A 27,573-nucleotide genomic window follows, 5' to 3' on the forward strand; every position below is an offset into this window, starting at 1 on the left:
AAATGGCGGCCGTTATGGCGGCCACCATTTGCGTCCACACCAGCCAGTCCGCGGCTGGAGATCCGGCTGTGGATGGCCCTGGCCTGGCCGTCTGCTCTGCAGAGCCGCCGTGGAGCAGAGCCGGCCATCGAGGATTCTGGGAGGGAGGGACAGAGCGCCATCGAGGATTCCGGGGGGAGGGACGGAGCGCCTCCCCCCTCCAGCAGATGCTGCCACTGGAACAAGGTAAGGGATTCATACATCCCTAGAAATGACGAGTGGATGGCAGAAAGGATAATAAGGTATTATGGGCCTGCCACTTGGGAACCCAACGTGGTGGGGAGAGAACCCACATACCTCACTAACCGCATAATCCAGCTTCAGGCAATAGTGGAAATCTTTGCAAATGAGACTGCAAGGGCCATAGATTTAGCAGCCACACAGCTAACCCAACTCCGCAATGCTCTCACCCAAAATCGGATGGGACTTGATTACGTGTTGGCAGCAGAGGGGGGCCTTTGTCAAAAGTTCAATTGGACAGATTGTTGCTTACAAATTGACGACAATGGCGATATCCTTAGAGATATTACGACCAAAATTAGAAAAGTAACTCACGTCCCAGTGCAAACCTGGAACGGGTGGAGTACTGACTGGCTGACTTTGTGGCTGCCAAACTTTCACTGGTTAAAGACTGGATTTATGATATTCTGCTAAGTTATGTTAATTTTGTGTTTATTACCCTGCATACTACCCAGTGTTATAGCCCTAGTTAGACGCACAGTAGAATCTGTAGTCAGCAGGGAAATGTTTGTACATTACCAGAGATTAGTGATGGCTGAAACAGATTAAGTGTTATAAGAAGAAAGCATCTTGAGGGGGGAATTGTGGTAAAAAAAAGGTAACTTAATGCCATTGTATGTGCCTTAAGCAGGCACAGCATTGTAAGAGCTGCTCATGCCTGGAATGTGCGGACAGTAACCCTAAAATAAGGTTGCTAGGCAAACCGCTGGCAACCAATCAAAAGTAACATGCTGGCTGAGGAATGCAAGCTAAGTGATAAAACTGTAGCATGGGGGTTGCCCAGGGTCGACTCTGCTTTTGAACGTGAGCTCCTTTGTCGAACTGTTTGCAAACAATAAAATTGAGTTGGACCCAGCCTGAAGTTGACTCTCCTCTTTGGGGCAAATTGGACTAGCCCGCAGGGGGCATAACTAGTATATTGTGCAACATTTTGGGCCATCACATGGGGGCAGAAATCCACAACAATCCTGGTGCTTCTCTCATCCAGTTTCATTGCAGGATTGGGTCATGTTCTTGTATATGGGTGTCCCCATCTAGCCATGTTCTGTGACTTACCTTTTCAAGGGGGGTAGGAAGCCACTCAGAAAGACCACTTCTTTTCCACTATGATTCATTACACTGCTTGGGCCACGGTGAAAATTTCTCCCTGATTCCTGCCCTGTTCCCTCCCCTCGGACATTACTGGTGGTTGGCTCATGAGTGACACACTGAGAGTCCCCCTCTCCCCCACATAGGTTTTCCAGCGAGTTGCTAGATTCCTTTCATGTGCTCAAGATCTCTGCCGTTTACTCCCCCCGCCCCACTCAAGCCTTCACTGGCTTCTTGAAAGCAAGGAGCCCAGGAAGGCTTGAGTGGAGGCAGGAGGTGCCCTCCAACCATGCTCCCTCCCTTCCTTGCAAGGAAGGGAGATAGCGCAGTTGGCAGGCAACTCTGACCTCCGCCGCTTGACAGCTGGTGCTTCCCGCCTGTTCTTCCCTCCTTGCCAAGAGGACCCCTGCTTAGGATCTCCCGGGTGCGACACACTCTACATCCCATCCTCCATGCCTTCATCATCCTGACCACACTCCCAACAATTGAAAACTAACACCCACAGCTGCCCAGACACAGCAGTTTCTTTGCACTATTAGAGAATTTCATGGGGAGGTCATGGCGCTCCTGTTCCATGGGCTGGAAAAAATACCACTTTTTTGTGTTTGGGGAAAACACAGGATAGGCTGGGCAGAAATAGTGGGAGATGCCTTAGAGGTTAATGACGTACTCTAAAGGGCCCACAAACTTCCGTGAGTTAGCGATCTCAATAGCAGGATTAAAGCTCTGTGTGAACAAGCTCTTTCTATGGGGATGGTCTTTGTTGCCAGTTGGGTACTTGTAACATGGAAAGGTAGCTTCAATTGCATGACAGCTTTGGTTGCACAGACTCCATGTGTCTGCTCCAGACAAATCTGGGACTTCGTTCCACCACTCAAAGAACATTAGAACATAAGAAGCACCATACTGGATCAGACCAAGGGTCTATGTAGTAGGGTTGTCCATCACTGGGAAATCCGGCCCTTTGGGGGCTCATTGGAGTTCTATGTCATGCCTGACTTGGCTTGCATTTGCAAGCCGATCCACGGCTTTTCCCTGATCTACAGTGGCTTTTGCATCTTTGTGTGTCAGCTGTAATTTGCACAAATAGAGACTTATGTAAATTATGGCCACGAATTTGCACAAAGTATGGAAATCTGTGCAAATTTCAGCAGCAGTTTTCACAAATTTGCATAATTTGCACAAATTACAGCTGGAATTTGTGCAAATGTGTTTATTTTGTGCCAATTGTGGCCATAATTTGCTCAAATATATTTTAAAACACACACACTAAAAACCTTCTAGCCGGCCTGACTCACTGCAGACCAAGTTGGATCAGCTAGCGGATAACAGTGGTCTCGTTTGTCACAGTGGCCTCGTTTGTGAACCTTTATTTCTCAACCAAGGATAACAAGACTCAAGACCTCTCTCCCTCTGTAACTGTTACCAACTAAGGATAGCAAGATGCAGAAAGAGTCCTCCCTCCCTTACAAAGACTCTTGGGCTTCTAGAATTCTCTCCCTTCCTGGCTTCAATGGGCCACCTCTTCACAAACATTGTTCCCCCATGTGGGTGTCCCCAGAGATGACATTATAGAAAAACCTGCATACATCAGGGATGGATTCTGATAAGATGGCAAGATGATTAGCTTTTCCCAACGGCCAACACAAGAAGTCCTTCCAACTGTGACAGAGGCACTTTTCTTCTGAGGTAACGATGCTCTTGGTTCCTTTTCTCCCTTGAGAAAGGGAACCATTTTTTTCCCCTCATATCTTTGTGAAAGGCTTAACACCAACAGTACTGAATATAACCTTGCACACTGCCAACACATTTCTTTCTTCTTCCAAGTAACTGAAGATATTGTTTAGCTTTTGGTGTGAAAAAAAAAAAAAAACAACTTCAGGAGAGGTAGTGACATTTCAATACTTGGCAGGTGAGATTCTCAGAGAACATTCAACAGAGAGCTATTTGGCAAATGAGCCGAAGAGTGCAAAGGACACAGAAGAAGAGGTTGTGTGTGAGGTGATCCTCGAACCCAGAAATGGGGAATGAAGGGAGTATACCCAGTATTCACCTTCCTAATGAAATCAACTTTGAGGTAAAGCCTTTTTATGTAATAGCTTTTCGCTCCTGTTTCTATACGTCCATGGGGCTGTGACATCACACCAACTGGCTTACATCAAAGCTGCCACAATGGCACCATTTACTTTGACGGCTGCATGTCCAAATCATGTTGCTGTTGTTTGAAAACACACACAATGATTTCTTCCTTCTCTGCAATTTCTTCAGTTGGCCCCAAGGGTGGCCAACTGAAGTGGCAGTCCATGAACTAATTTTATTCAGCCTCCAGTGGCCATACCAATTTTATTTTATTTTTTTGTCACAGCAGGCTGAAGCAATAAAAATAAAATGCACTCTGTTTCTTTCAAAATTAAATGTCATGAAAGAGAGAGATTCCATGTTGTTGTTTTTAAAATGTTATCTCTCTCTCTTTCTTGGATTTTGCCTGCAGTACTAATGGCAAATAGATATTAATGTAACTATTCAGACATCATAATGGAGGTTGGCCACCCATGGATTTGATTGGCTTATCTGGCAGAACACTGGCCTCCAAAATGCATTAATGGCATTAGAATGATGTACCCATTAGCAATATAGTTTCTTTTCTATTTTGTTGCTGTCTCTATTTTCATGCTACACCTTGCAACAGTTGCTGAAATAGCTGCCCAAGCATGCTGACCACAGTCAGCCATTGACCTTTGGGATGCTGGAGAAATTCGAGATGGACAAAAATGAGCTCAGATTTCTAAGCATCTGATCTGCGGAATCTGCTGCAGAGCAACCCACACAGACAGCACGGAGTCAATGGACTTTCGGATGATTTTTTTTTTTTACTTTCCTGAAATTTACACATATTAATTCGTAGGAAAATATGTAACTTTCTGCTGAGGAAACGTTGAATGGAATGAGGGACAATATGCTAGATGTTACGTACTGAGGCAAATTATGGAAATACTTATGGAAACTCTTACGTAATTATTTATGTATTTTTCCGCATGACAGAAAAAAAAAAATGCATCCGTCTGTGGGCGGACGACAGAACGAAAGGTGCCTGACAATCCGTGAAACACAGACGAAGTGGATTTTACACAGTCCGTACATCCCTAAGACACTAGCTCAGCTGTAAAGAAGGTGATTTAGCACACCTACAGCCTTTGATATTGTCCTTCCTCACCCCTCAGACTAGAATCCTGCTCACTAGGCCACTTAAATCTCACGGACCTCATGGGATCTTAAGCAGCCTGTGCACATGGTTGCAGATTCATTCTCTATCATCATGGCTCACAAGAGTCCCTAAGTATGGAACAAAGGCAATCCACACATGTTCGATAGTCCCACGTACTGTGCTCATTGACAATTTACCTTCATGCACTCAGACTTTTCTTTGATCTTTCATCCACTTTACAAATTAGAAGATCACTAAATTCTGGGTCAGTGCTGTATCAGTATTTCTAAAATATGTGCTTCTGAATTCTAAAAACAAAATAATCAATAAGTTCCAAAGCAGACCTGAGCTGGACTTTCTCAAAATAACATTTTTTTTCCCTCAGAAAATTGCTGAGATGTTTCTTTTTCTCACTCTGCCTAGGAAAAGAAGGCTGTGATGCAGCATTTTCTCTGAATGTTCTCCAGGGTTTTGCTTTTTTGGCAGCAGCTGCCACCCTCTGCCTCAACTGCCACAATGGCCTGGAACAATGCTACGTCTGGGGCATCATGGTGGATACAAAATGGTGGTTAGCCTGCTACTCCACACATCGTGTGCCCAAATTCTAATCTGTACACTATATATTTTATAAATACATCCTTTACTTCATAAAATCTTTTACTCCCTGCAGCAAATTCAAAACAGAACAAATCAAACTGCCATCGCCAACTTCATTCTTCTTGGATTTGATGATCACCCAGAACTGAAGACTCTTCTCTTCCTGGCCTTCCTTATAATCTATATGGTGACCATCGCTGGGAATCTCCTCCTTGTCGTGCTAGTTGTGGCTGATCTGCATCTCCACATCCCCATGTACTTCTTCCTAGGGAGCTTGTCCTTCTTGGAGATCTGCTATACAACAACTATCCTACCCAAGATGCTCTTCAGTCTTTTGACTGGAGATAGATCCATTTCTGTTGGATGTTGCATTGTACAGTACTATTTCTTTGGTGCTTTAGCATCGATGGAATGTTATCTCCTGGCTGCGATGTCATATGATCGATATTTGGCCATATGCAAACCATTGCATTACTCATCTTTCATGAATGGCAGGCTCTGCCTATGGCTTATTATTGGCTCCTGGATGAGTGGTTTACTAAGTAACACCATCATAACATCTCTAGAGTTGCAGCTGTCATTTTGTGGGCCCCATGAAATTGAGCATTTCTTCTGTGATCTAGAGCCAGTTCTAAAGCTTTCCTGCAGCAGCACCCACATGGTAGAAATAGTAACTTTCCTCCTGGCTGCCATGGATACCATACTTCCCTTTCTATTCACCCTTATCTCATATATGTACATTATCATCAATATCCTTCAGATCCGGTCAAAAGCCATGAGGCAGAAGGCCTTTTCCACGTGTTCCTCCCATCTCATTGTAGTGACACTTTTCTTTGGTTCTTTGATCAGCGTCTACATGATTCCCCAAACCAACAGACTGAAGGAGCTGCATCAGACCTTCTCTCTCTTTTATACTGTCTTAACTCCCATGGTCAATCCTCTTATATACAGCTTGAGAAATAGAGAGGTGAAGGAGGCCCTGTATAGAACAGTCAGTAAAGCTGTCAATATGGCTCAATTTATTTAACTCTGGGATATATTGCTTGGCTTTTTGTGTATGTTTCAACTACCATGAAAATAAGGAGCTACATAACTTTGGATCACCTGAATACTACATAGTCTTCATGACAGGCCTTTAAGAATTGGGACCAAGCAGATACAGCGTCAGGTTAATAAAATTCCACTGTAGGTGGAAAGAGGGAATCAGCAGTGAGTTGCATGATCCTGGTATCACATCTGGGCCAAATCAAGAAAGGTAAGGTGGCAGCAGCAGCAGAGGAGGTGGCGGCGGCTGAGGGCCCAAATGGATGAGATTATGGAGCTCTATGAATGGATCTCCCACCTCTTTTGATTTTGGCAAATAGCAGCTGTGGGAAACTGCAGCATTGTGGGAGATAAGTTGTACCATGGGTGGGGAAGAAGAACACTGAACCATTGCCCCAGCATTGCTGTGGTCATGATCTGGATCCCCCTCCCCCATGGCTGCTATTTACCAAAACAAATAAATAAAGAGATGGAACGTCTACTCACACACCTGCTTTACCTTGTCTAGTTTGGCACTAAGACAGCATTTTAAAAATACTATTAAAACAACAACAAAAAGCATGTCAGCATTGTGTATATGTTGCTTTACTTGACATTTGATTGCATATGTTAAGAGGTAAAGGTATGATTCCAACCAATTTGGTAAAGATGGAGGTAGTGTAAAGACAAATTCATCCCAAATTGTCCTAATTTCTAATTTTGTTTGCCCTACTTTCCAACAATACATTCTTCCTTATTAAAATAAACCTTCCTGCACTCAGAATACTATATGCCAAGAAGAAGAGTTCTAGTCTGGCCTTTCTCCCTGGTGTGCTGTTTTTGATTTACAAGGACTTCTCTTCCCATCTAGAAATGTTGAAACATCCCCAACCCCATAATTACCTACAGCCCAGAGAGATACTGGTCAGAATTGTCCTTTCAAGAAGTGTATCCAGGCTATTGACAGAAACTTTTTGTTGTTCCAGGTTCAAAGAAACTGACAAGGCGCCTGCAAGTATATGTGGATGGTCCATAGGGACTAGAGTGTTTCTTAGAGTTGACACCCTCAGAAGGAGGATTAGATGGGTATATATTATAGAGATTGCCAACAAATTGAGATGTAAATATACTATCCATATTTCAAACTATCCATATAGTTTCAAACTATTCAGCCTTCTGAAAGTATGGATGGACAAATCTGGCTGTTTCACTTTCTATAACATTTACTTTTTTTCTTCAAGCACAGCCTAGTGCCATCCTGAATCAATGAAGACCTTATTTTTGGAATTTGGGGGCACAAACAGAGGGAAGGAAGCTTAAGCCAGAAGTGCCACAGTCTGATCCAAATTGGGGCTGTGCACACTTACAGGAGAGTAAGGAAGACAATTGCATAGTTAAGCTATGTGTGATTAAAGGAACATTAAATGTGGCCCCCAGACACAATTATGTGTTGCACAATATGAAACATACACTTGTGTGAGGGATGGCAGGGTGGGGAGGAAACCTAGATGTGTAGGCAGATAGCAAAACAAACCAAGAAAAGGAAATGTATGTATATCTTGACACACAATGTACAAAACCCAAAGAAGTCAAAGGTATGCCAGGATTACCTCAACTTCAAAGTCATGAATACAATACACCATAAATATAGAGCACAAAGTCTATTTAAACTTTGGGTATACTCCCCAATTATTTAAAAACACAATTAAAAATCAAAATCAAAATCTGCATAATACAATGTATGACAAATTCTCATAGAGCCCAGCACAGGCTACATAGGAATGAAAAAGATCAATATATAATCATTACATAGTCCATAATGATGGAATAGTGGTTCAAATCACTCCTGGCTGGATGCTCATAGAATTAGTTAAGCAGGACAAAATATTCGATGATCTCAAAATGAAGCCAAATGCATTTCAGCCTGTATGGCCTTCCTCAGTGGCTTGAATCAAAGTGAAAGTTAATTCAGATTGGATCCAGGTACCTCTTACACAATTCTTAATATGCATGCCAGCTATCCAATTTTTTTGGTGTAGCAATATCAGCAGTGCTCACTGCATGCTCATTCAATGTATCCAAGTCTGTTACCTCACACAAATGCATACATTAGTGAAAATCACATTTAAAGTGCTTTATATTAGGAACATTGCTTGCAAATATGTGTATATTAGGCAAAATTGCAAACAAATCCATGCATTAGGTGAAATGCGCACAGAATCGTGTATGAATTTTCATACAGACTTAAAAAAAAAATTCTCACAGTTCAGGATGAACCAAACTTAAGATCAGAAAACTGTGAAACTGAGAGAAACTAAAAACGATAGATTTGTCCATCCCTAGTGTTTGGGAAACACAACATAAAGAATCGTAGAAGTGTGTGGACTTTCTGTGCTTGTTCAGAGGAGAAAGAAACGGAATGCCACACTGGTGCCAGAAATATGAGGGCCAGGCAAATTGGCCATGACATCTAAGCAAATTGGCCACAAAATTACATCTAACATTTTCTTTTCTTTTCTTTTCTTTTCTTTTCTTTTCTTTTCTTTTCTCTTTCTTTCTTTCTTTCTTTCTCCTGATGAAAGCAGCCATAGGAATGAAAGCATGATTTGGACTGGAGCTGTGGTATGTGAGGATGTTTAACACCTTTAACCTGTGCCATGGTCTCAATCCAAATTGTTTCCCTCCCAGCTCAGTGCAGTGGGGGGGAAATATAAAGACAAAATGAGTGCCTCCTCTGGCAAGTAGCAGCAATCATCTCATGCCAGGTGGCAATATATTCAGTTATAGCAACTTTTCGTGTCCATATAGAGGCCATCAATAATGGGTGCTTCAGCACTTCCTATATCATTGGAAGAATTAATTGGATCTTTACAGCTATAGCTGTCTATAACTGTCATTTGTAATGTAATGAAATGAATGCTCAGTGATTTAGAGAGAAATGGAATAGGGAATTGGAATGCTCTATACAGCCTAATGGATGGAAAGTTGCCTTGGCTTCCATATGTACTATTTCGGTAGATTTAAAACTGAGGCTGATTCAACAAAAATGATGTTTTGTGTATATTGGACACCAGAATGGCTTGTTAAGAAGAAGCTGGTGAGCTCTGCTAGATACTGGTGATGTAATGCAGGCAATGCTTTGTTGAAGCACATGATGTGGGGATGTCCTGTGGTGGCTTATTTCTGGTTGGACATTACTGCCAGCATACATTTTGTTCTCAGAAAAGCTCTGCTAACTGTGGATGTTCATGCACTTCTACATTATATTCTTGTGATGTGGGGATTAACAGATGGACAGCAAAAGCGGACTTTGAGAGCCCTAACAGTTGCAAAAAGACCTGTACTTCAACCCTGGAAGGATAAGCACCCACCACCTATTTTAATGGTCTGAAGATCTTACTGCTCTTGCTACATTTGAACATATATATTTGAAACATAAGTGTAGAATATCTCTCTCTCTCTCTCTCTCTCTCTCTCTCTCTCTCTCTCATTTTTAATTAAGGGTGTTATGAATAGTTATTGTGAATAGATTTGCTTTTCTGTTATATTCCTTCTGTTTGGTGTTGGCTGTCCCTCCACCCTTTTCTGGACCTCTTCTGGAAGCTTCTAATGTTCTGCAGCTGAGTCCTGGGTAGGGTTCTGGAAGCTCCAGCTTATATGCCTCAGTCCCCAGCAGGAAGAGCTGCTGGAGCAACACCAGCTCTGGTCCCTGATCTGCCTTCCTTCCTAGTTCTTCTGTTGCCGGATCTCCTGTGAGCAGAGCCTGGATCACTGTGTGACTTTGTGTTTGAAGTTTTCCTTGCCTGGTACTGCACTGCTAATGTGAACCCTGCTGGTCTGACCCTTGGTGGCCTCTGATTTAAAGCCTCAGCTTTAACTCTTGTACAACCAGGAACAAGTGGATGTGTGTGGTGTGCATGCATGCATGCATGCATGACATATAGAATTAAAAGTGAACGCCTATTCAAACTGATTTGAAAGTAAAGTCAACAGAACTCAGCTTAACTAATTTCTTGGTAACGATGCCTAGACCTAGATTTGGCAGGAAGGAAAAGGTTGTGGGAGAACAGCAGATAAAGGTAAGCTCTGCATGAGCAGTCAGAAATAAAGGATTAAGGCAAGGTAAAGAGAAATGTGGGTGCGTCGGTGGGTTGGGAGGCAACTTAAACATTTACTCCTGGCTGGCCATGTTTGCTCCTCCTTGGAAGACAGAGACAGCTGTGTTGTACTGCATTTAAGCAGTGATGTTAGATAATGGGTCTATGCACAGATAAGTAGGTAGGTGGGCAAATGGGAGTCAGGGCCAGTTCTTCTTTCATTGGCTCCTTCTTGGCAAACCAGGAAGATTAGAGCCCTTGTATCTTGGTTGAGTGATTATATTTTATACACACTTCACTTCCTGAGTCTGTGGCTTGTCTTGCCACTTGTGTCATCTCATGGCAGGTGCTTTTAGCTCCCATTTGACTCTGAATTGTGTTGGATCTCCATATGCCACCATGGCATGTTGCTGGGCTTTTTGACTCTGCTCTTAAGCCCACTCACTCATGAATGTGGGCCGTCCCTATTTTCATCTGTGAATTATGCTGGATATGCTGGTGAGGGGTAGTGATGTCATATACCCCTGAAGATGCCAGAGGCCTCCAGATCTGGGTGCTCCTTAGGCTTCACTAAGGCAGTCAACTTATAAATCGGGATGGGCAAATCCATCAGTTTGCTTAATCCCTGCATTCTTTCTCTCCTGAACACCAAGAACTTTGTGAATTTTTGGTACACTTTGTTTTTTGGGGCAGTTCAAAAATGAACTGAACTGAAATTCTCACCCATCTGCACTGGCCAAATTCAACAGGTGCAGTTATTCTCAGCATGGAAAGGACTGTGATATACCTGCCTGCCATACAGCTGTTGAAAATGAGGAGCTGTCAAGAAAAACAAAACAAAACAGCAGCAACCTAATTTGGCACTAACATGACTGGATATACAGGGATTCAACTTCAGGCTTTTCAGAGCAAAGCAGTCTTGGAGGAACAGATCTTTTAGTTTCACCAATATTTGAGTTTTTAAAATCTCAAGTTCTTTTAGTCCTGAATATGGAGAACTTAGCAAATTTTGATCAATTCTGATCAAAACTGAACTGAAATTCTCACCCATCCCTACTTATAGGCTTTAGGTCTTCATACAGTGAGAGCATGATGATAATATGAGTCCTTTGCTAATCTGAAGGCATGCACGACAGCGAAAGGGTATATATACCATGGCCTGGAAATGTTCTTATGCTTTGCTAGGTCCACCTCATATGCCAGTTATGGAATGGAACAGATCTGGCTTGGAATCCAGAATCCATCCTGGGAACATGCCCATTTTAGACAGAGCACCAGGGGAAAAGAAAGAAAAAAGAAATCAGTAGTTCTACATCACACCAATTGCGGTCTCCCTGCCCTCTACTCCTGCTTGAAACTCTGGTGCATTTGTGAGTTAATAAAATCAACACTCTTACAAAGGTGGGGCTGGCAGGAATGGGGAGTGGTTAGAGTCTCCTTCTGTCAGCAGCTGGAACAGAGAGACCTCTTTGCCTTTTAGTGTTTGTACTAGGGCTGGGCCCGAGTATTTGGCCCAGCAAGTTTATTTATTCAGTTTATTTATTCAATTTATTAATCGCCCATCTGGCTGGTCACCCAGCCACTCTGGGTGATGTACAATAATGGAAACAGTTTAAAGCAATAAAATTCTACATTAAAAACATCATATTTCTAAAAATACCCTAACCCACCACAAATGCCTGCCTGAACAACCACATTTTTAATGCGTGGTGGAAGCTCATTAAAGAGGTTTTTGTACTTTAAGGAGAATGGGAATGGGCCATGAACTTTGCAGTAGTCTTCCAGTAGGGGTGGGAATTGAAGAACTTTGAGTTGGAGGTGGGCTTACCTATAATGTGAGGAGGCCAATGGGGGTAGTCATATCCCCCCCCCCCCACTATGCCTCTGGAAGTGACACTTCATCACTATATAGTTTTATTCCTATGGAGTGTTCTGTCCCATATTTCAAAGGGAACATTTTGGAATTGATGAAGAGAAGAGAGCTGCCCCTTTAAATACAGAACATTTTTTTTCTTAAGGGGGGGACACACACACCTTTACAGATTGTCTTAAAGGTAAGCCACCACCACCTCTTGAAAGGTCTTCCATTTCTCCTGTTCCTGACAGCTGTTGATATTTATGTATTTGTTTATTTATACCCCGCTTTCCAGCAGCAAAGGCTCTCAGGGTGGCTTATAAATCAAATTAAAAAAAAAGACAGCCCCTGCTTTCAGGCTTACAACCTAAAAAGACGCAGGAAACAAACAAACAAAGGATGAGGACGAAAAAGGAAAACAAGAATGCGCAGACACCAGTTATACAGATTACATCCCCCTGCCCTCAGCTTCACAGGGAATTAATGGTCCCACAAAATGGGGAATATTTTGGCTAAACTTGAGTGTTCACCCATTCCAGGCGGGTGTATCCACAGTCAATTTGCTGCGAGCTGGCTCTATTTTGAGGTGGTTTGGGGCACATGACATCATGGCCATCCCACAGCCACCCTGGAGCTTTTTGTGGAAAAACTGGAATTCTTCAGACTACTTTAAGTCCAATTCTTTTCCTTAAGTCAGGTTCTCTGCACTATAGTTGTTGTGTGCCCTAACCCCGGCATTTACCTCAGGTATGCTAGCCCTGCCAGCTAGCACGGCCTTTCACCGTGACCCTGGTCAAGGGGTGTTTCCTGTCCCTGTGTTTCCCAGCACAAACCAATTAGTGTCTGCTCAGAAGTAACTCTCATTGTGGTCAATGAGGCTTGTATCCTGAATGTGCACTTCAGAATTTACAGAGATCCCCCTCAATCGAAATAGCGCATTTAAAAGCACGAATTCACTAAAGGCTGTAAAGCACTGTCTCGAAGCTGTGATTCTCCGTTGTTTGTTTTATTGCCATTCAGAAGTAACTAATTTGCACCTTCAATCCTGCACAGCATTGGGTTAGAAAGGGAGCTGTTTCCCCCTCCCTGTCTTTCCCAGCACAAACATATGTATGTCTACTCAGAAGTAACTCCCACTGTGGTCAGTGAGGTTTGTTCCTGAAATGTGCACTCCTGAAGTTACTGAGATTCCCACTCATTGAAATAACACATTTAGGGCACAATCCTATGTGCGTTTAGATAGAGAAAAGGCCTACAACTCCCAGCATGCTCCAGCCAGCATGGCTGGTTGGGGCATACTGGGAGTTGTAGGCCTTTTGTCTGTCTCAACACGCATTGGACTGTGCCCTTAGGAGCCTTAATGTCAAAGCTGAGTGTCTTTGATGTTTGCCTCCTTGCTTTTTGGAAGTAATTAATTCACAGCTTCAATCCTTTGCAGGATCGGGAGCTTCAGAAGAAAGGAGAAAGGGGATTAGAAAGGGGGCTGGCTGGAGCCAAGGTGCTTCAAGTATTCACAAGGTTAACTCTTCTAAAGGCTGTGGAGTGCTATGTGGAAGCTGCTTTGTCAGCTGTAAGGGAGTAATAAGCATCAAAGCTTCAATTGTTCACAGCACTGGGAGCTTCAGGAGAAAGAGAAGGATGCACCTGTGTTTCTTCAAGGTTTGCTTTGGAGTAATTAATGTGAAGCTTGGAAGCTTAAATTGTTTGCAGCTTTGTCAGCTGTAAGGAAGGATGGGAAGCCTCTGGCATTGAAGGGGGGGGGGTTCCTCTTGCATTGGTTGATCAGCCCCTGCCAGTCTGATGACGTTCACTCCAATCTCCCCACCCCACCCAGAAATATGTTCCTGTGAAGCGTCTTAGAATGGTGTGGTGCACTTGTTTGTGGAGCCCTGCATGGACCAAAGCCAGATCCTTGAAAAATCTGGGTAAGCCACCGTTGGCTTCTCCTTCTGTTGTCATGGAGACACCCCTTGCCCCAGGGCTTCAGAACGCAGCAGGCCAAATATCCCAGTAAAAATAGCCAGCATGCTTTGGGGCGCAATCTTATGCAGATAGGTGGCTGCCTCCGAACTTGGAGGCAACCACATATCCAGTGCAGGGCAGGAGAAGCATGGAGGGGATTGTTTCCTCCATGCTCCTCCTGCCCTGCATTTTTGGCTAGGCGGCTGTCTAGCTGTGGGAGGGTAGAGTGGGGAAGAAGGCTGCCGTACGACACATAGGATGTGTCGTACATCCAGCATAGGATGTGTCGTACAGGCATTTCTGCCCTCCCCACCCCAGAACACCCCCTGGAATGCCCCATTCCAGCAGCCCCATGCTCCTCTCGGAAGCACAGAGCACGGGGCTTCTCCACGCTGCTTCGAAGGCAGCGTGGAAGCAGGGGGAGGTCAGTTCTCCGGGAGGTGACCTCAGAGTGCGGGCTCCGAGGTCGGTTCCCAGAAAACAAGATATCCTATGACCATCTAGCAGCCATAGGATTGCTTCCTCTGTGTTTTACCCCCAGCAAAAACTTAATCTGTGCATAAGCAGAAGCTTTTGAATAGTGTGAATCGAATATTCAGCCTTCTCCTTAGGAAGCCAGGAGCAGGATCAGTAAGACAGATGTTAAAAGGATCATATTTCTTCTCAACACGTTGCTTCTCAGTCCCTGGAGTCGTGTGGTGTTGACTGGTTCAGGAACAGTTAATGGAATGTACCACTTCATGCAGCATGTGTTTGCTGGCTGGATGTGGATGAAAGGAGGGAGAACACAGACGCGCTGCCTGACGGAAACTCAGTAAATGCTGGTATCTCAGCCTAGCCCTACTCTTGAGTCTTTCATTTGAGTGTGAATTCTCTGAACTGGTCATAAAGAAAACAGGGGGAGGAGGAGGAGACCAACATGGCTGGAAAGGTAAGTTCCACAGAACACCATACTTCTTAAATCTAATGGCATAGTACCGTATAATCAGCCATGGGTTTGCCTGCAGTTTTCTTAGCTGCTGCTCCAGCATGGCAAAGTAGAACTATGAACTGAAGCATCTCCCACTTACCAATTAAGGGACAGTGTGGTGTGCAATTATTACCCAGTGACAACGCCACTATACAGAGCTGAGGATCATAGGCATTGAAGCAACTGCCTCGAATTAAGGTATTGGTCTTCTTGACTGGAGGCCATGATATGGCATCAAGCACCCTGCTCTCTAGCTTGCTAATGTGACACCATCTTTCTCCTGTATCTGTTTGTGTGTGTGCATTGACAGGGAAAAGCTAAGGTCCGAATTTCTACTGCTCTCTCCGAGGGGGAAAAGAAAGCTATTGCTTCTAGGAAGGAAGAGGTGAAGAAAGGCCTTGCCAAGCTTGGGATTCCATGTGATGTGGTAGGATTTCATTTCAGGTCTCTGCTTCAAAGGGGCTACAATTAAATGCTTTTTCCAAAGGCAAGCATTACATTATCAAGGGGCCACCTACAGTCTATATTTTATCACAAATGAACTCAGTTTAATTCCTGGGGTGGGGGAGGGGGAGAGAAAGGTCTGGGAAGGGCTCTGGCTCAGGCATAGTGCGCAAGCTTTGCATACAAAAGGTCCAAGGTTTAATCCCTGGCATCTGCAGGCAGGGCTGGGAAAAAATCCTGCCTGAATCCCTGGAGAGCCCATTACTGTAGATAATACTGAGTTAGTGGCTTGGTATAAGGTAACCCCTATGACATTATTATGATTAAAATATTTGATACCCTTTTTCAGTTAAAGATTATGAAGAATGTTTATAAATACTAGAGCATAACTGCATTTTTGTAAGAAAACCAGAATTCCCCCCCTCCAATTTTGCCATTTAAATTTTGAATTGAAGGGTCTTGGTGTGCAACCTGGAATTTGACTTTGAATGTGAATGTTCAGCAAAAAAACAGAAAGGAAAATTTGAATGCTAGGCAGAACGATCCTACAGCAACATCTGGGGAGCCATAGGGTGGTGTGGGTCTCCTCCTCTGTGGTCGTAGACAGAGCTACAGCCACAAAGGAGGGGATCCAATCATGGCTCTCCCCCACCCACTGTGGAAAGCTTCTCTCATGAGGTTGCAGCTCCCACCTCATAAAAGTAGTCTGGAAGAAAAGGGGGTGCTGGTCAGGCCGGGCGCCGCAGATCGGCATAGGCAGGCAGTTGCTGAGGGCCCAGAGGCTCAGAAGGGCCTAGCCCTGCCCAGGCTAGGACTGCTGCTGGACTGCTGCTGTTGCAGTTGTAGCGGCTCCACCACTCTCTGTCTCTTTGCCCGACGAGCTCCGCTAGCAAATGGAAGCCGTATGGGTGGCTGGCGGGCGGGCGGGGGGGGGGGTCAAGCCTACAATGCCTGTGCCACACCATTTCCATTACCTATACTGCCCACCAAGAGATAAGTCACCTAGACAAGCCTCTCAGCTCATCTAGCGGTGAATGTAAAGGGGGAAGAAGAGGCATTTTAGCCTCTCTCCTCCTCCCGGACTGCCTGGATCCTGCCAGCAGGGTGTAGGATAGACAGAGGGCTCCAGCTTCCGTGCTCTTTGTCTGTAAAAAAGCAAGACCTAAGGATTGCACTGTAAAACTGGTTGCTATTTCCCTCTGCTGTTCCGATATGAAAGTTATTTCATGAGTTGTCAGTGTCATGGCATGCCAATGATCATCTCTTGAAAATGCATGCTAGCCATCCAATTAGCAGCTATCCAAAAATCTTTTTATTATCTCAGAATATAATCTCAGAAAGCCAGCGTGGTGTACTGGCTAGAGTGTTGGACTGGGAGCCGGGAGATCTGGGTTCTAGTCCCCACTCGGCCATGGAAGCTCACTGGGTGACTTTGGGCCAGTCACAGACTCTCAGCCCAACCTACCTCACAGGGTTGTTGTTGTGAGAATAAAATGGAGAGGAGGAGGATTATATACGGCGCCTTGGGTTTCTTAAAGAGGAAAAAGGGTGGCATATAAATGTAATACATAAATAAATAAATAAATAAATAAATATATAATGGAAATACAACTTGAATATATATTCATTTTAACCATTATGGTCATATCAACTTGGCATATAAAATACAGTGTATATATATATATATATATATACACACACACACACACATACACACACACACACACACACACACACACCCCCCATTTTTAAGACATAAATTAAATTAGTGTATCTTAAAAAATACTATCAACAATACAATAGGTAATCATTAATAAAAATTAAACAACATCTTTACAATGCATTACATTAGATTCAGCAAAACTCCTCAATTTTTGGTCAGCCTCAGCCACTGCAAACTCTATCTGTCACAAACTTATCGGAATCAGACAACAAATATACGATCTTAACTTGATCAGCACCAGACATATCCTTCACCAAATTCAAAATAAATTTCTCCCTTGGTTCTGAATAAAGAAATGTCCAAAAATCAGATACTGAAATTGAGTATAATCAAGGGGATCATAGAAGATGCCAGGTAATATTTGGAAATTCAGAGGATAACTGCTGAATATGTCCCCTTTTGGGCCTTTCCTTCCACTAGGACAACATCCCCAATATCTCTGTCCTGGCAGCAGGAGGAGGTCTGCGGGCCATGATTGCTCTTTATGGCACACTAGCGGAGCTGAAGAAATACAGCCTCTTGGACTGCGTTATGTACTTGGGTGGGGTGTCTGGTTCCACTTGGTAAGTGCATGGTGGTGGAGACGAGAACAACTCCTTAAGCGGATGATAGAATGCCTTGCCTTTCTGGATCAGACCAAGTCCCATCTCATCCAGCATTCTGCTTCCAGTAACAACTAGTCATACGTTCCTGGGAAACTTAAAAGATTGTCATGAAGGCAATTGATTTTCTTTGCAGTTTTCCCCAGCACCTGGTATTCAGAGACTCCACACAGAGGCTCCGTTTATCTATCATAGCTGCATTAAGTACCACTACCGGGGGGGGGGGGAATCTGCAGAATGACGTAGATTTGACATATTCATCGTAGTCTGCTTTTGACTCAGATTATGAAATTAAATGTCTTGAACTATAGTTTGGGCTGATAGGGATGTGATCCTTTGAAGTAACATATCAGCAATAACTGTGTGTGTGGGGTTTTTTTCTTTTTTAAATCAAACTGAAACCCTTTCTAGCAATTACTAGGTCTGAATGGATATTGTTACAGTTTTCCTATCAGTTTTCTGTGAACAGAACTGTCACTGTGGGTTGGCTGCAGCCTCCCCCAACTTGGTGCCCTCCAGATGTTTTGGACTGCAGCTTCCATCATCGTTGACTATTGGTCATGCTGGATATGAGTGATGGGATTTGTAGTCCAAAACTTCTGGAGTTTGAATGCATTTAATAGTGGATTAAATGCATTTTGTAGTGAATTAAATGCTTCTCAGCTGAATTCTACAGCCCTCATCATTTGGAGTTGTCAATGGAGACCAGAAGGTCCAAACATATAAGACTGACTCTGGCCTGCTTGCACTGATTGCCTGCATGTTTCCAAGGTACTGATTCAAGGTGCTGGTTTTAACCTATAAAGCTTTACATGGCTTGGGACCACAATACCTGATGGAGCACCTCTCTCAACATGAACCTACCTGTACACTACGCTCAACATCAAAGGCCCTCCTCTGGCTGCCTACACTGAGGGAAGCTTGGAAGACAGTGACAAGGGAGAGGGCCTTCTCGGTGGTGGCCCCCAAATTGCAAGGCCCACCTGGCACCAACATTGTTATCTTTTTGGTGCCAGGTTAAGACCTTTCTCTTCTCCCAGGCGTTTGGGAGTATATGATAAGTTTTAATAGATCCTGGAATGTCTTAAGGTTATAGTTGTTTGTTCCTGAGATGGTTTGTTTGAAGTTGTTTTAGATATATGTTTCTTTTGTGTATATTGTCTGTTCATGTGTTTTTTTATGTAAATGGTTTTTAATCTCTGTACACTGTATTTTTAATGTTTTTAATCTTTGTAAACTGCCCAGAGAGCTTTGGCTATTGGGTGGTTTAGAAATATAATTCTTCATCATCATCAACATCATCTAATGAGGTAATGGGCAGTAATCCAAAAATTTCAATGGTGATATTAGGGTAGGGGTGCAGAACCACAGGCCTGAAGGTCAAATCTGGCTCTTCTGGAGTCCCAATCCAACCCTCCAGGGTTCCCCAGATCACCACACCTTTTTCCCCTGGCCCCACCTCTTCCCCTAAATCACCAATTGTTGGGTGGTTTCTTGGCTCTTGTGCTTTTTTCCTATTCTAAAAAGTTGAAATGCCTCTCCCAAGGCTTAGTTACTGTCATTAACAGCCTTGAGCTAACATATGCTGGTAATTTGGTCCTGCCCCTTTTGCCTTGGGCCTACCACCACTGGAATGTGGCCCCTGAGACCTTCTCTAAAGCTCCTTGGGCCTGAAAGAGGTTCAACATCTGTATTTTAGGAGTACTCAGTTAGGTGGAGAGACAGCTTATCTCAAAGGCCACATGTTGCCTGCTTCAGAACTGAAGAGCATAATTTTATACTGGATAAAAGTTAAACTATCCCTGATGTCTGTTCATCCCTTGGAAGCACCAAGCTGTAGCTAAAAGGAAAGAGAGCATATGACCTTTATCCTTTCCCCCCCAGTCATCATCCAAGTACCCTCTAAATAAATAAATTTCAAATTAGGATCCTGGCTGCAATCCATTGCTCCTTCCTAATGCCTCTGCCCTTTTTCATGAAAAGGTGCATGCCAGACCTCTACAAAAATGAAGACTGGGTAGAAAAAATAGAGATATTGGAAAAACATCAGCGTGAAAACCTTGTCCATGGCCACTGGGAAATTGAAAAGGCAATAAAAGCTGTTCTGGAGGCGGCAGAGGATGAATGCTACTCTCTTACAGATTTCTGGTCCTATTTCCTTGTGCATGGACTGCTAAACCAGGTGGGTAGAGAACAAAGTTGAGATTTCTGCAATTGCTAAAAGTAACCCTGATAATAACATCTCCCTGATGTTCTACTGCTCCAGTTTGCTGGATGTTCATAGCCCTTAAGACACCCATGCATACATCCAAAGCACAGAGATGAGTGTTGTTGTTTTTAACCACACTTCCATTAAAATGTGATAGAGTTCCTTGGGGAGCAGATATGAGGGTCCAATATGCCCAGAAGGCCACAAGTTGGGCATCCAGGGTCGGCTGGAAACAGATTGAGTAGCACGTTACATTAAAATCCATGTCTTTCAGTTGGATGAGACTGAATTGTCTGCACATGGGGCCTCCTGTGAGAACGGGAAAAGTCCTTATCCCATCTATGCAGCTGTGAACAAGGAAACATACCAGAAACATAATGCAGGTAATTACATCTGTGTGCATTTGCACACTCTGCATGTGAGTATTACAGTTAAATTAAACAGGAATCAGCATATCTCAATTTTTATTATCATCGGAGATGAGAAATTCCTCCTCTATTTAGAATTCTTTTTAAAAGGCAGAGAACAAAGGGTGAACAGAATTACATTATTTTGTGATTAAAGGTGCAATCCTATGCATGTTTAGAAAAAGACCTACAACTCCCAGCATTCCCCAGGCAGCTGGCTGGGGAATGCTGGGAGTTGTAGGCCATTTCTCTGTCTAAACATGCATAGGATTGTGCCCTAATGAACTTTAATAGATTGTCCTCTTCAGGGCTTGGAAATAAGAATATGTACTAACAAAGCCTTGGTGCTGGAGAAGGCTCTTACGAGTCCCCTGGACTGCAAGGAGGTCAAATCAGTCAATCCTAAAGGAAATCAACCCTGACTGCTCACTGGAAGGATGGATACTGAAGCTCAAATATTTTGGCCACCTAATGCGAAGAGAAAACTCTCTGGAAAAGACCCTGATGCTGGGAAAGACTGAAGGCAAAAGGAGAAGGGGATGGATGGCAGAGGATGAGATGGCTAGATAGTATCACCGATGCAATGAATATGGACTTGAGCACGCTCCAGGAGAGAGCGCAGGACAGGAAGGCCTGGCGTGCTATGGTCCATGGGGTCACGAAAAGTCAGACATGACTGAACGACTGAACAACAACAAAGCCTAAATTCTATCAATAACCAGAAGCCTATAATTTTTGGCTTGTCTTGCTAGACAAGCTGAAAATTGTGGTTGCCATATTTTCCCCACTGCTGGCTAGTTAGAAGCAAGTGTCTATGGCCGGCAGCAAATAAAGTCCCTCCAGCCTTTCCTGTGGGAAAAGCAGATAGGGAGTACTATTTGGACAATGCTTGGCAAAGAGGTTCGGGCCCTCTGTTGAGCAATGGCCGAGGAGTATCCACCCACTCCTCTCTCTCTCTTTAGGGAAAAAGGTGAGGATAATGGTGGCTTCAAACACTGCATTGGAGTTCTCAGCCTGCCTCTACCAAACAGTTTCTAAATCCCTGCCTCTCTTCATTGCAGGAAAGAGAGGTGGGAACGTGTGGGTTTCAGCTGTTGCTGGGTGGCAGTGCTCAGAAAACCACCACTGAACAGTTGCCAAGAAGTGTACAGAAAAGGAGCTTGTTTTGGCTCTGTGGTGCCAAGGCACTCAAGAGGCTTTGGTTATACAGCTTCCAAACCACCCCCAGATTTCTTCTCAACATGGCAGGGAGGGAGTATCACCACAAAGCTTCTGGGATCATCCCTGCCCACCGCCACAGCTTCATCATGCTCGCCAGAGGGTAGTGCCACATTTGCCATGGCGAGTGTGGGAAGCATAATTGTTGAAGCTCAGCTATAACCCTCATCTCACACCATCATCACGTATGGCCTGAACTGATTACTGCAAAATTCAGGTTGATATCATTGAGCTGATGTCTTCAAGGCTGCCTTTACATTAAGAAAAAAACCCAAAGTCCTCCCATAGTGGAGTCTTTCTGCATTTACAGCGGGCTCCCAGATGGCAACCATGTGCTTGCGGAGAGGGGAAGCGTTTAATTTTCAAGGTTCCATGAAGCTCAATGAAACAGTTTTAATCATGTAACATTCCAACTTTACAAAGATAGTTCATTAGTTCTGGATCTTTTTGAGATGGAATAACAAGGAAATACCTCTGGATGTGCCCTGGAGGTTAATGGCATCATGAGAAGGATCCACAAAGTTCTGTGAGTGAGCAATCTCAATAGCAGGGTAAAAGCTCCATCTGAAGGAGCCCCAAATCATCTTGGATTGGCTAAATTACCACTTGGAAACCTCATCTTCTGAAAAGCAGAGTATAAATGCTGGCAATCAATTAAAAAACAAACAAAAAGTTCCACCCACCACAGGCTCTAGTTTCTTTGGTAAGAGTTTCATTACCCCCCTTCATCTGTTTTCCCCTCACACAATTGACAAAAATGTGAAGGAATGAGCGGATCCAGGTCTGTTCCTGGCTGTGCCCCTTTTGTTACATGTCCTGCTGGGCACACTGTCCATATGTTGAGGGCATGTTTGCAGAGGGGAAACCTTCTGAATGCACATTTCTGATCACAGGATGAGTACTTGTGTTCAGTAAGCAGCCTTCCCCTCTGCAGACATGCCTGCAACACCCAGATGGCAGGGTTGAAGTGTGTGTGTGTGTGTGTGGGGGGGGCAAGACTAGTTGATGCAGCCCAACTCTCCTTCTCACACAGTTGTGAACTGCATGAGGTGGAAATGACTGAAGAGGGATACTGTGGTGGGGCACCGAGAAATCCTCTCTTAGAGCAGATATCTGCCAGCCAGCCTACTCGGACGTCAACATGAATAGTTTTGTGGCATAGTTGTATTTGATCTGCATAGAATCATAGAATCATAGAATAGTAGGGTTGGAAGGGGCCTACAAGCCCATTGAGTCCAACCCTCTGCTCAATGCAGGAATCCAGGTCAGAGCATCCCTGACAGATGGCTGTCCAGTCTCGTCTTGAATGCCTCCAGTGTGGGAGAGCCCACCACCTCCTTAGGTAATTGGTTCCATTGTCGTATTGCTCTAACAGTCAGGAAGTTTTTCCTGATGTTCAGCTGGAATCTGGCTTCCTGTAACTTGAGCCCATTATTCCGTGTCCTGGGATGATCAAGAAGAGATCCTGGCCTTCCTCTCTGTGACAACCTTTCAAATACTTGAAGAGCGCTGTCCTATCGCCCCTCAGTCTTCTCTTCTCAAGGCTAAACATGCCCAGTTCTTTCAGTCTCTCTTCATAGGGCTTTGCTTCCAGTCCCCTGATCATCTTTGTTGCCCTCCTCTGAACCCTCTCCAGTTTGTCTGCATCCTTCTTAAAGTGTGGTGCCCAGAACTGGACACAGTACTCCAGATGAGGTCTAACCAGTGCTGGGTAGAGGGGAACTAGTACTTCCCAGGATTTGGAAGCTATGCTTCTATTAATGCAGCCCAAAATAGCATTGGGTTTTTTTTGCAGCCACATCACATTGTTGGCTCATAGTTGGCATGACTAAGGGCACAATCTTATCTATGTTTAGCCAGAAAAAAGGCCTACAATTCCCAGCACATAGGATTGTGCCTTAATAGGCGAGGAAGCCATGAAAGAAAGGAAAAAAAACACACATTTTTGCCAGCTTGCTGAGTGTTAGAGTGGGTAAGTGGTCATTCTGCTCATCCATACTGTAAACTTTAAGGAGGAAGCAGTTCTGCTAATCTCTGAGCAACGAGATGTGGGAAGCGCCTACCCACCCTTAGGGATGGGCAAATCTATCAAGCTCTATTTCAATGAGGTTCTCATTTTTCCACCTCCAAGCTCATTCTATCCTGGTTCTGTATAAGCTCCCCCACCCCCTTGCCACACAGAAATGTGTACATATTTTTCTGCACATTTTTCAAACGTACGCACCCATTGACTAAAGTGTGTTTATGCACATTTAAGAAATATATGCACTTTTCTTTGAGTATTTTTCAAATATGTACATATTGTTGAACGTGTGTGTGTGTGTGTGTGTGTAATGCATCACAAGCTCAGAAATGTATGGATTTCTGACCACAAATGACATTTGGGTCCATGTTTGGTTCTGGGGTGTGTAAATTGGGTAATCTTGCATTAAAATGTGAATCCAATGACTCACTCATTCCTACCCACCCTAAGGAAGTTCACTCATCTTACTGATTTTTTTCTAACTTTCTTCAAAACCCCTACAGATATTTATCTTAGAAGAAGAAGGAGAAAGAATTTGCTGCAGCTTTGTTCAATTGTCTCATATAGGGATTGTGTAAAATCTGATCCGTTTGTGTTTTGTGGATTGTCAGGTGCCTTTTGTTCTGTCATCCACTCACAGACAGATTTGATTTTTTTTTAATTATCCATAAGAGCATTTGCAACAATTTACATAATTTACCCTAGTATGTAGCATTTAGCATACTGTCCCCCGTTCCATTCAACTTTTCCTCAGTAGCAACATGTGTATTTTCCTACGATTACATATGTATACATTTCAGGAAAGTAAAAAAAAAAAAAGATCCAAAAGTCCACGGATTCCGTGTGGCCTGAGGTGGTTGGTCCACAGCTGATTGTGCAGCTTGGATTCTTAGAAATCTGAGCTCATTTTAGCCCATCTCTAATTTCTCCAGCATCCCTATTCTCATGGCATTCAGTTCTTCTCATTAGCCCATTGTCCTTTCCTTTCAAATCTTTTGTTTTTCCTGATCTTTTTGTTTGCCTTTTCCAGGCACCTGGTTTGAATTTACCCCACATGAAGTTGGGGTTCCTGGCTTAGGAGCGTATGTAGACATCAAATACTTTGGGAGCATATTTCAAAATGGGGAAATTATTAAAGAGAAGAAGGCGAAAAATATCTGCTATCTGCAAGGTATATCATGATCCTCTGCTTTTTTTTTTTCCTTGTGCAATTCTCAGAATGCCAAAGCAAAGTACATAGTCTGTGCTTGCATGACCCACACGGATAGAAACGTAGAGTGGGGTCTATAACCTAGGAGTGCTACTGAACTATGTATAGATCAAAGAAATAAACTTTGAAACAATCACTCTATTGGGGGTGGTTTGGGAGAACTGCTTTGAATCTGACAACAAAAAGGAAATCTGATGTCCAGGGAGAAGATGTGGTGTTCAGGATTACATTTATAGTCTTCCTTTTCTCTTTGTTTATGGGAAGGTTATGTCATAGTAAAATGAAATATTTTGGCCTTTTACTGTCACCAGGTGAAACATGGGACTGTTAATGCCGTATCTTCTTTATTTTCAGGTTTATGGGGAAGTGCCCTTGGAAGTGAGAAAGAACTTAGAAAGAGAATAGCAGGTATTGCTGTTTTTGTGGCCAAGAGGCCTGGATCGGAGACCATGAGATAGTGAGGGCAGGGAAGAAATCCTGGACCATGGTCATCCAGGTGATCTTGTCATGTACATGAAACAATTCAAGACTTCACTGAGGAATCTTGAACTATGAAGGGAATGCTGGGAAGGTAGTCACCTCTACCTCTGAACTATCAGAGGTCATGTGTATATACAAACAAGTATATATGTGCATTCTTGTGACTTGTCAATGCAATCAGCACCTTTCTGGGAGTTGGGGGGATGTTATTCTAGGCACAATCTTTCTTGATCTCTCTAAGTGCAGATGCTCAATGGTGGGGTTTATGTACATGCATGGACATGTTGGTAGGTTTCCCCACCACCACCTTCATGCATGCATTAATTAGAACACCCAGAGCTCCTATATGTACAGGTTCGGCTAAACCTGGCTAAACCTTTGACTAAGCCAAAGCAAATATCACCTTTTGCTGATCAGCTATATGAGGATCTGTGGATGGGGTAGGGAAATCCGTCACCAGGAAATCTGCCCCTTTTTCAGCTGGCCTGGCGGGACTTCCATGGCACACCCGACTTGGTTTGCTTTTGCAAGCCGAGCTGCACTGTTTCCACAAGTTCTGGGGAATTTAAACACATTTTGTTGTCTTGGTCATAATTTGTGCAAATAGAGGTTTGTGCAAATTATGGTGGCACATTGTGCAGAGTTGCATCATTTGCACAAATTTCGGCTGTAGATTCCTCAAATTTGCATAATTTGAGCAAATTATGGCTGAGTGTTGTGCAAACTCGTGCAATTTACAGCTGAGATTTGCGCAAATGTTTTTGATGCAAAAGAATCATTTACAGAAATTCTGCCAGCTGGCCCGACCTATTATGCACCGAGTCAGGCCAGCTGGCGGAAGACAGAACAGAGTTGGAGGGGGGAGCCGAGGAAAGCTTGTTGAGCTCCAGCCTCCAACGGGATTCCTCTGACATCCCTAGGATGGGCCCCCCAAAGTGGTACAACGCCTGGGATAGTGCTATGGGCTGCAGACTGGGAAGCTCCTACGTCAAATCACAAAGCTCACTGGGGTGCTTAAGAAGACCATTGCATCCGTGGTGGGGAATCCTTTTCCTATGAAGGGCTGTTGATCCACAGAAAAAGTCCTTTCGAGGTTGCAGCTGACAATGGAGGGAATCAGAGCAGATGGGGAGTCAAAGCCAAAAGTGGGTGGAGCCTGAATTGTAGGATTGCATAGCTCTTTCTCTCTATGTGCCATGCCATCTCTTCTCTGTTTCTCTACTACTCATGCACCATACATGAAGCGGAAGAGAAAGCAATCCTTAGAGGGGAAGTCTGGAGATTTACAGTAGGCCTGTTGCATCTTCAGAGAATGATGCTGAGGGCCACATGAAATTAGGCCGGGGCTCTGGCAATTTTGAAGAGGAATGTTCCTTGAGAACAACAGTATTCCATGGGCTTGATCTGAAGCTACTCCCGTATTATTTATTTGAATGTATTTGTAGTCTGTCATGTAGCAACAGCTTAGGATGGGCAAGTAAACCTTTCTTTAAAATTAAAACAATACAGCACATTTCCTGTCTGCTGAAAGCACTTTGTGGAATATTAGAACACAGTGTTCAGTTGTTAAGTATGCAAAAAGTGGTAGGTGCAGTTTTTATAAAATAAATGGAAGGGTGACCTAGGTGGATAATGACCGTCTAGTGACTACAGGGTTGTGACAATGGGGTGCCATACTGGGCAAACAGAAAAGGAGAATTCAACACTCAAGCAATATATTGGCTGGCTCCATGGTGGTGGGTGTAATAACCTGGGTGTTGCTAGCTATGTTGCTATGTCGTACTTCATAAAGTAGACCCCCATGTATATGTTAACATATATGCGTCTTTTAAAGGTGGTTTATGGGATGTATGGGATTTTCTAAAACGGGACAGATCAAGATACTCTTCTTCAACAGACTTGGGTAAGATGATGCAACAAATTTTAATATTTACTCTTCCACTAAGATTTCTTCCACATCTCTATGATGACCTGATCATTCTCATAAACTCTAAAGACAGTTTGGAAGACTCCCACAGGCCAGCAGCTCTTCTGTCTCCAATACACAGTAGGGAGGCCCCATAGTCAGTCAGTATGAACAGATATTCGGTATAAACATGGGTTGAACATGATAAAATGGGTTCAAGGCTCTCAAGAGCAATCTTAGGGAATAAGAAGACAGGTCCTCTTATGGATCAGTA

General features: G+C 43.7%; 2 protein-coding genes across 2 annotated transcripts in view; both read left to right on the plus strand.

Annotated features, from left to right (window-relative positions):
* Positions 1 to 261: 261 nt before the first annotated feature.
* Positions 262 to 6,197, plus strand: LOC146341300 (olfactory receptor 10A7-like). Its single transcript, XM_084807356.1, has 2 exons — positions 262 to 585; positions 5,244 to 6,197. Exons 1-2 carry the CDS (start codon positions 262 to 264, stop codon positions 6,195 to 6,197), a joined length of 1,278 nt encoding a protein of 425 aa, XP_084663482.1.
* An 8,597-nt stretch (positions 6,198 to 14,794) lies between these two features.
* PLA2G4C (phospholipase A2 group IVC) overlaps positions 14,795 to 27,573 on the plus strand; it is a 30,069-nt gene continuing 17,290 nt past the window's right edge. The window contains exons 1-8 of the mRNA XM_084808314.1: positions 14,795 to 15,038; positions 15,388 to 15,504; positions 17,665 to 17,807; positions 19,830 to 20,028; positions 20,330 to 20,438; positions 24,734 to 24,874; positions 25,268 to 25,321; positions 27,228 to 27,296. Coding sequence (XP_084664440.1) covers positions 15,027 to 15,038; positions 15,388 to 15,504; positions 17,665 to 17,807; positions 19,830 to 20,028; positions 20,330 to 20,438; positions 24,734 to 24,874; positions 25,268 to 25,321; positions 27,228 to 27,296 — 844 coding nt within the window. The 5' untranslated portion in view covers positions 14,795 to 15,026. The remainder of the gene's footprint in view (positions 15,039 to 15,387; positions 15,505 to 17,664; positions 17,808 to 19,829; positions 20,029 to 20,329; positions 20,439 to 24,733; positions 24,875 to 25,267; positions 25,322 to 27,227; positions 27,297 to 27,573) is intronic.

Source organism: Heloderma suspectum, chromosome 6, assembly GCF_057233095.1.
Source record: "Heloderma suspectum isolate Gila_16-S chromosome 6, 16-S_ref, whole genome shotgun sequence".
Lineage (NCBI taxonomy): Eukaryota > Metazoa > Chordata > Lepidosauria > Squamata > Helodermatidae > Heloderma > Heloderma suspectum.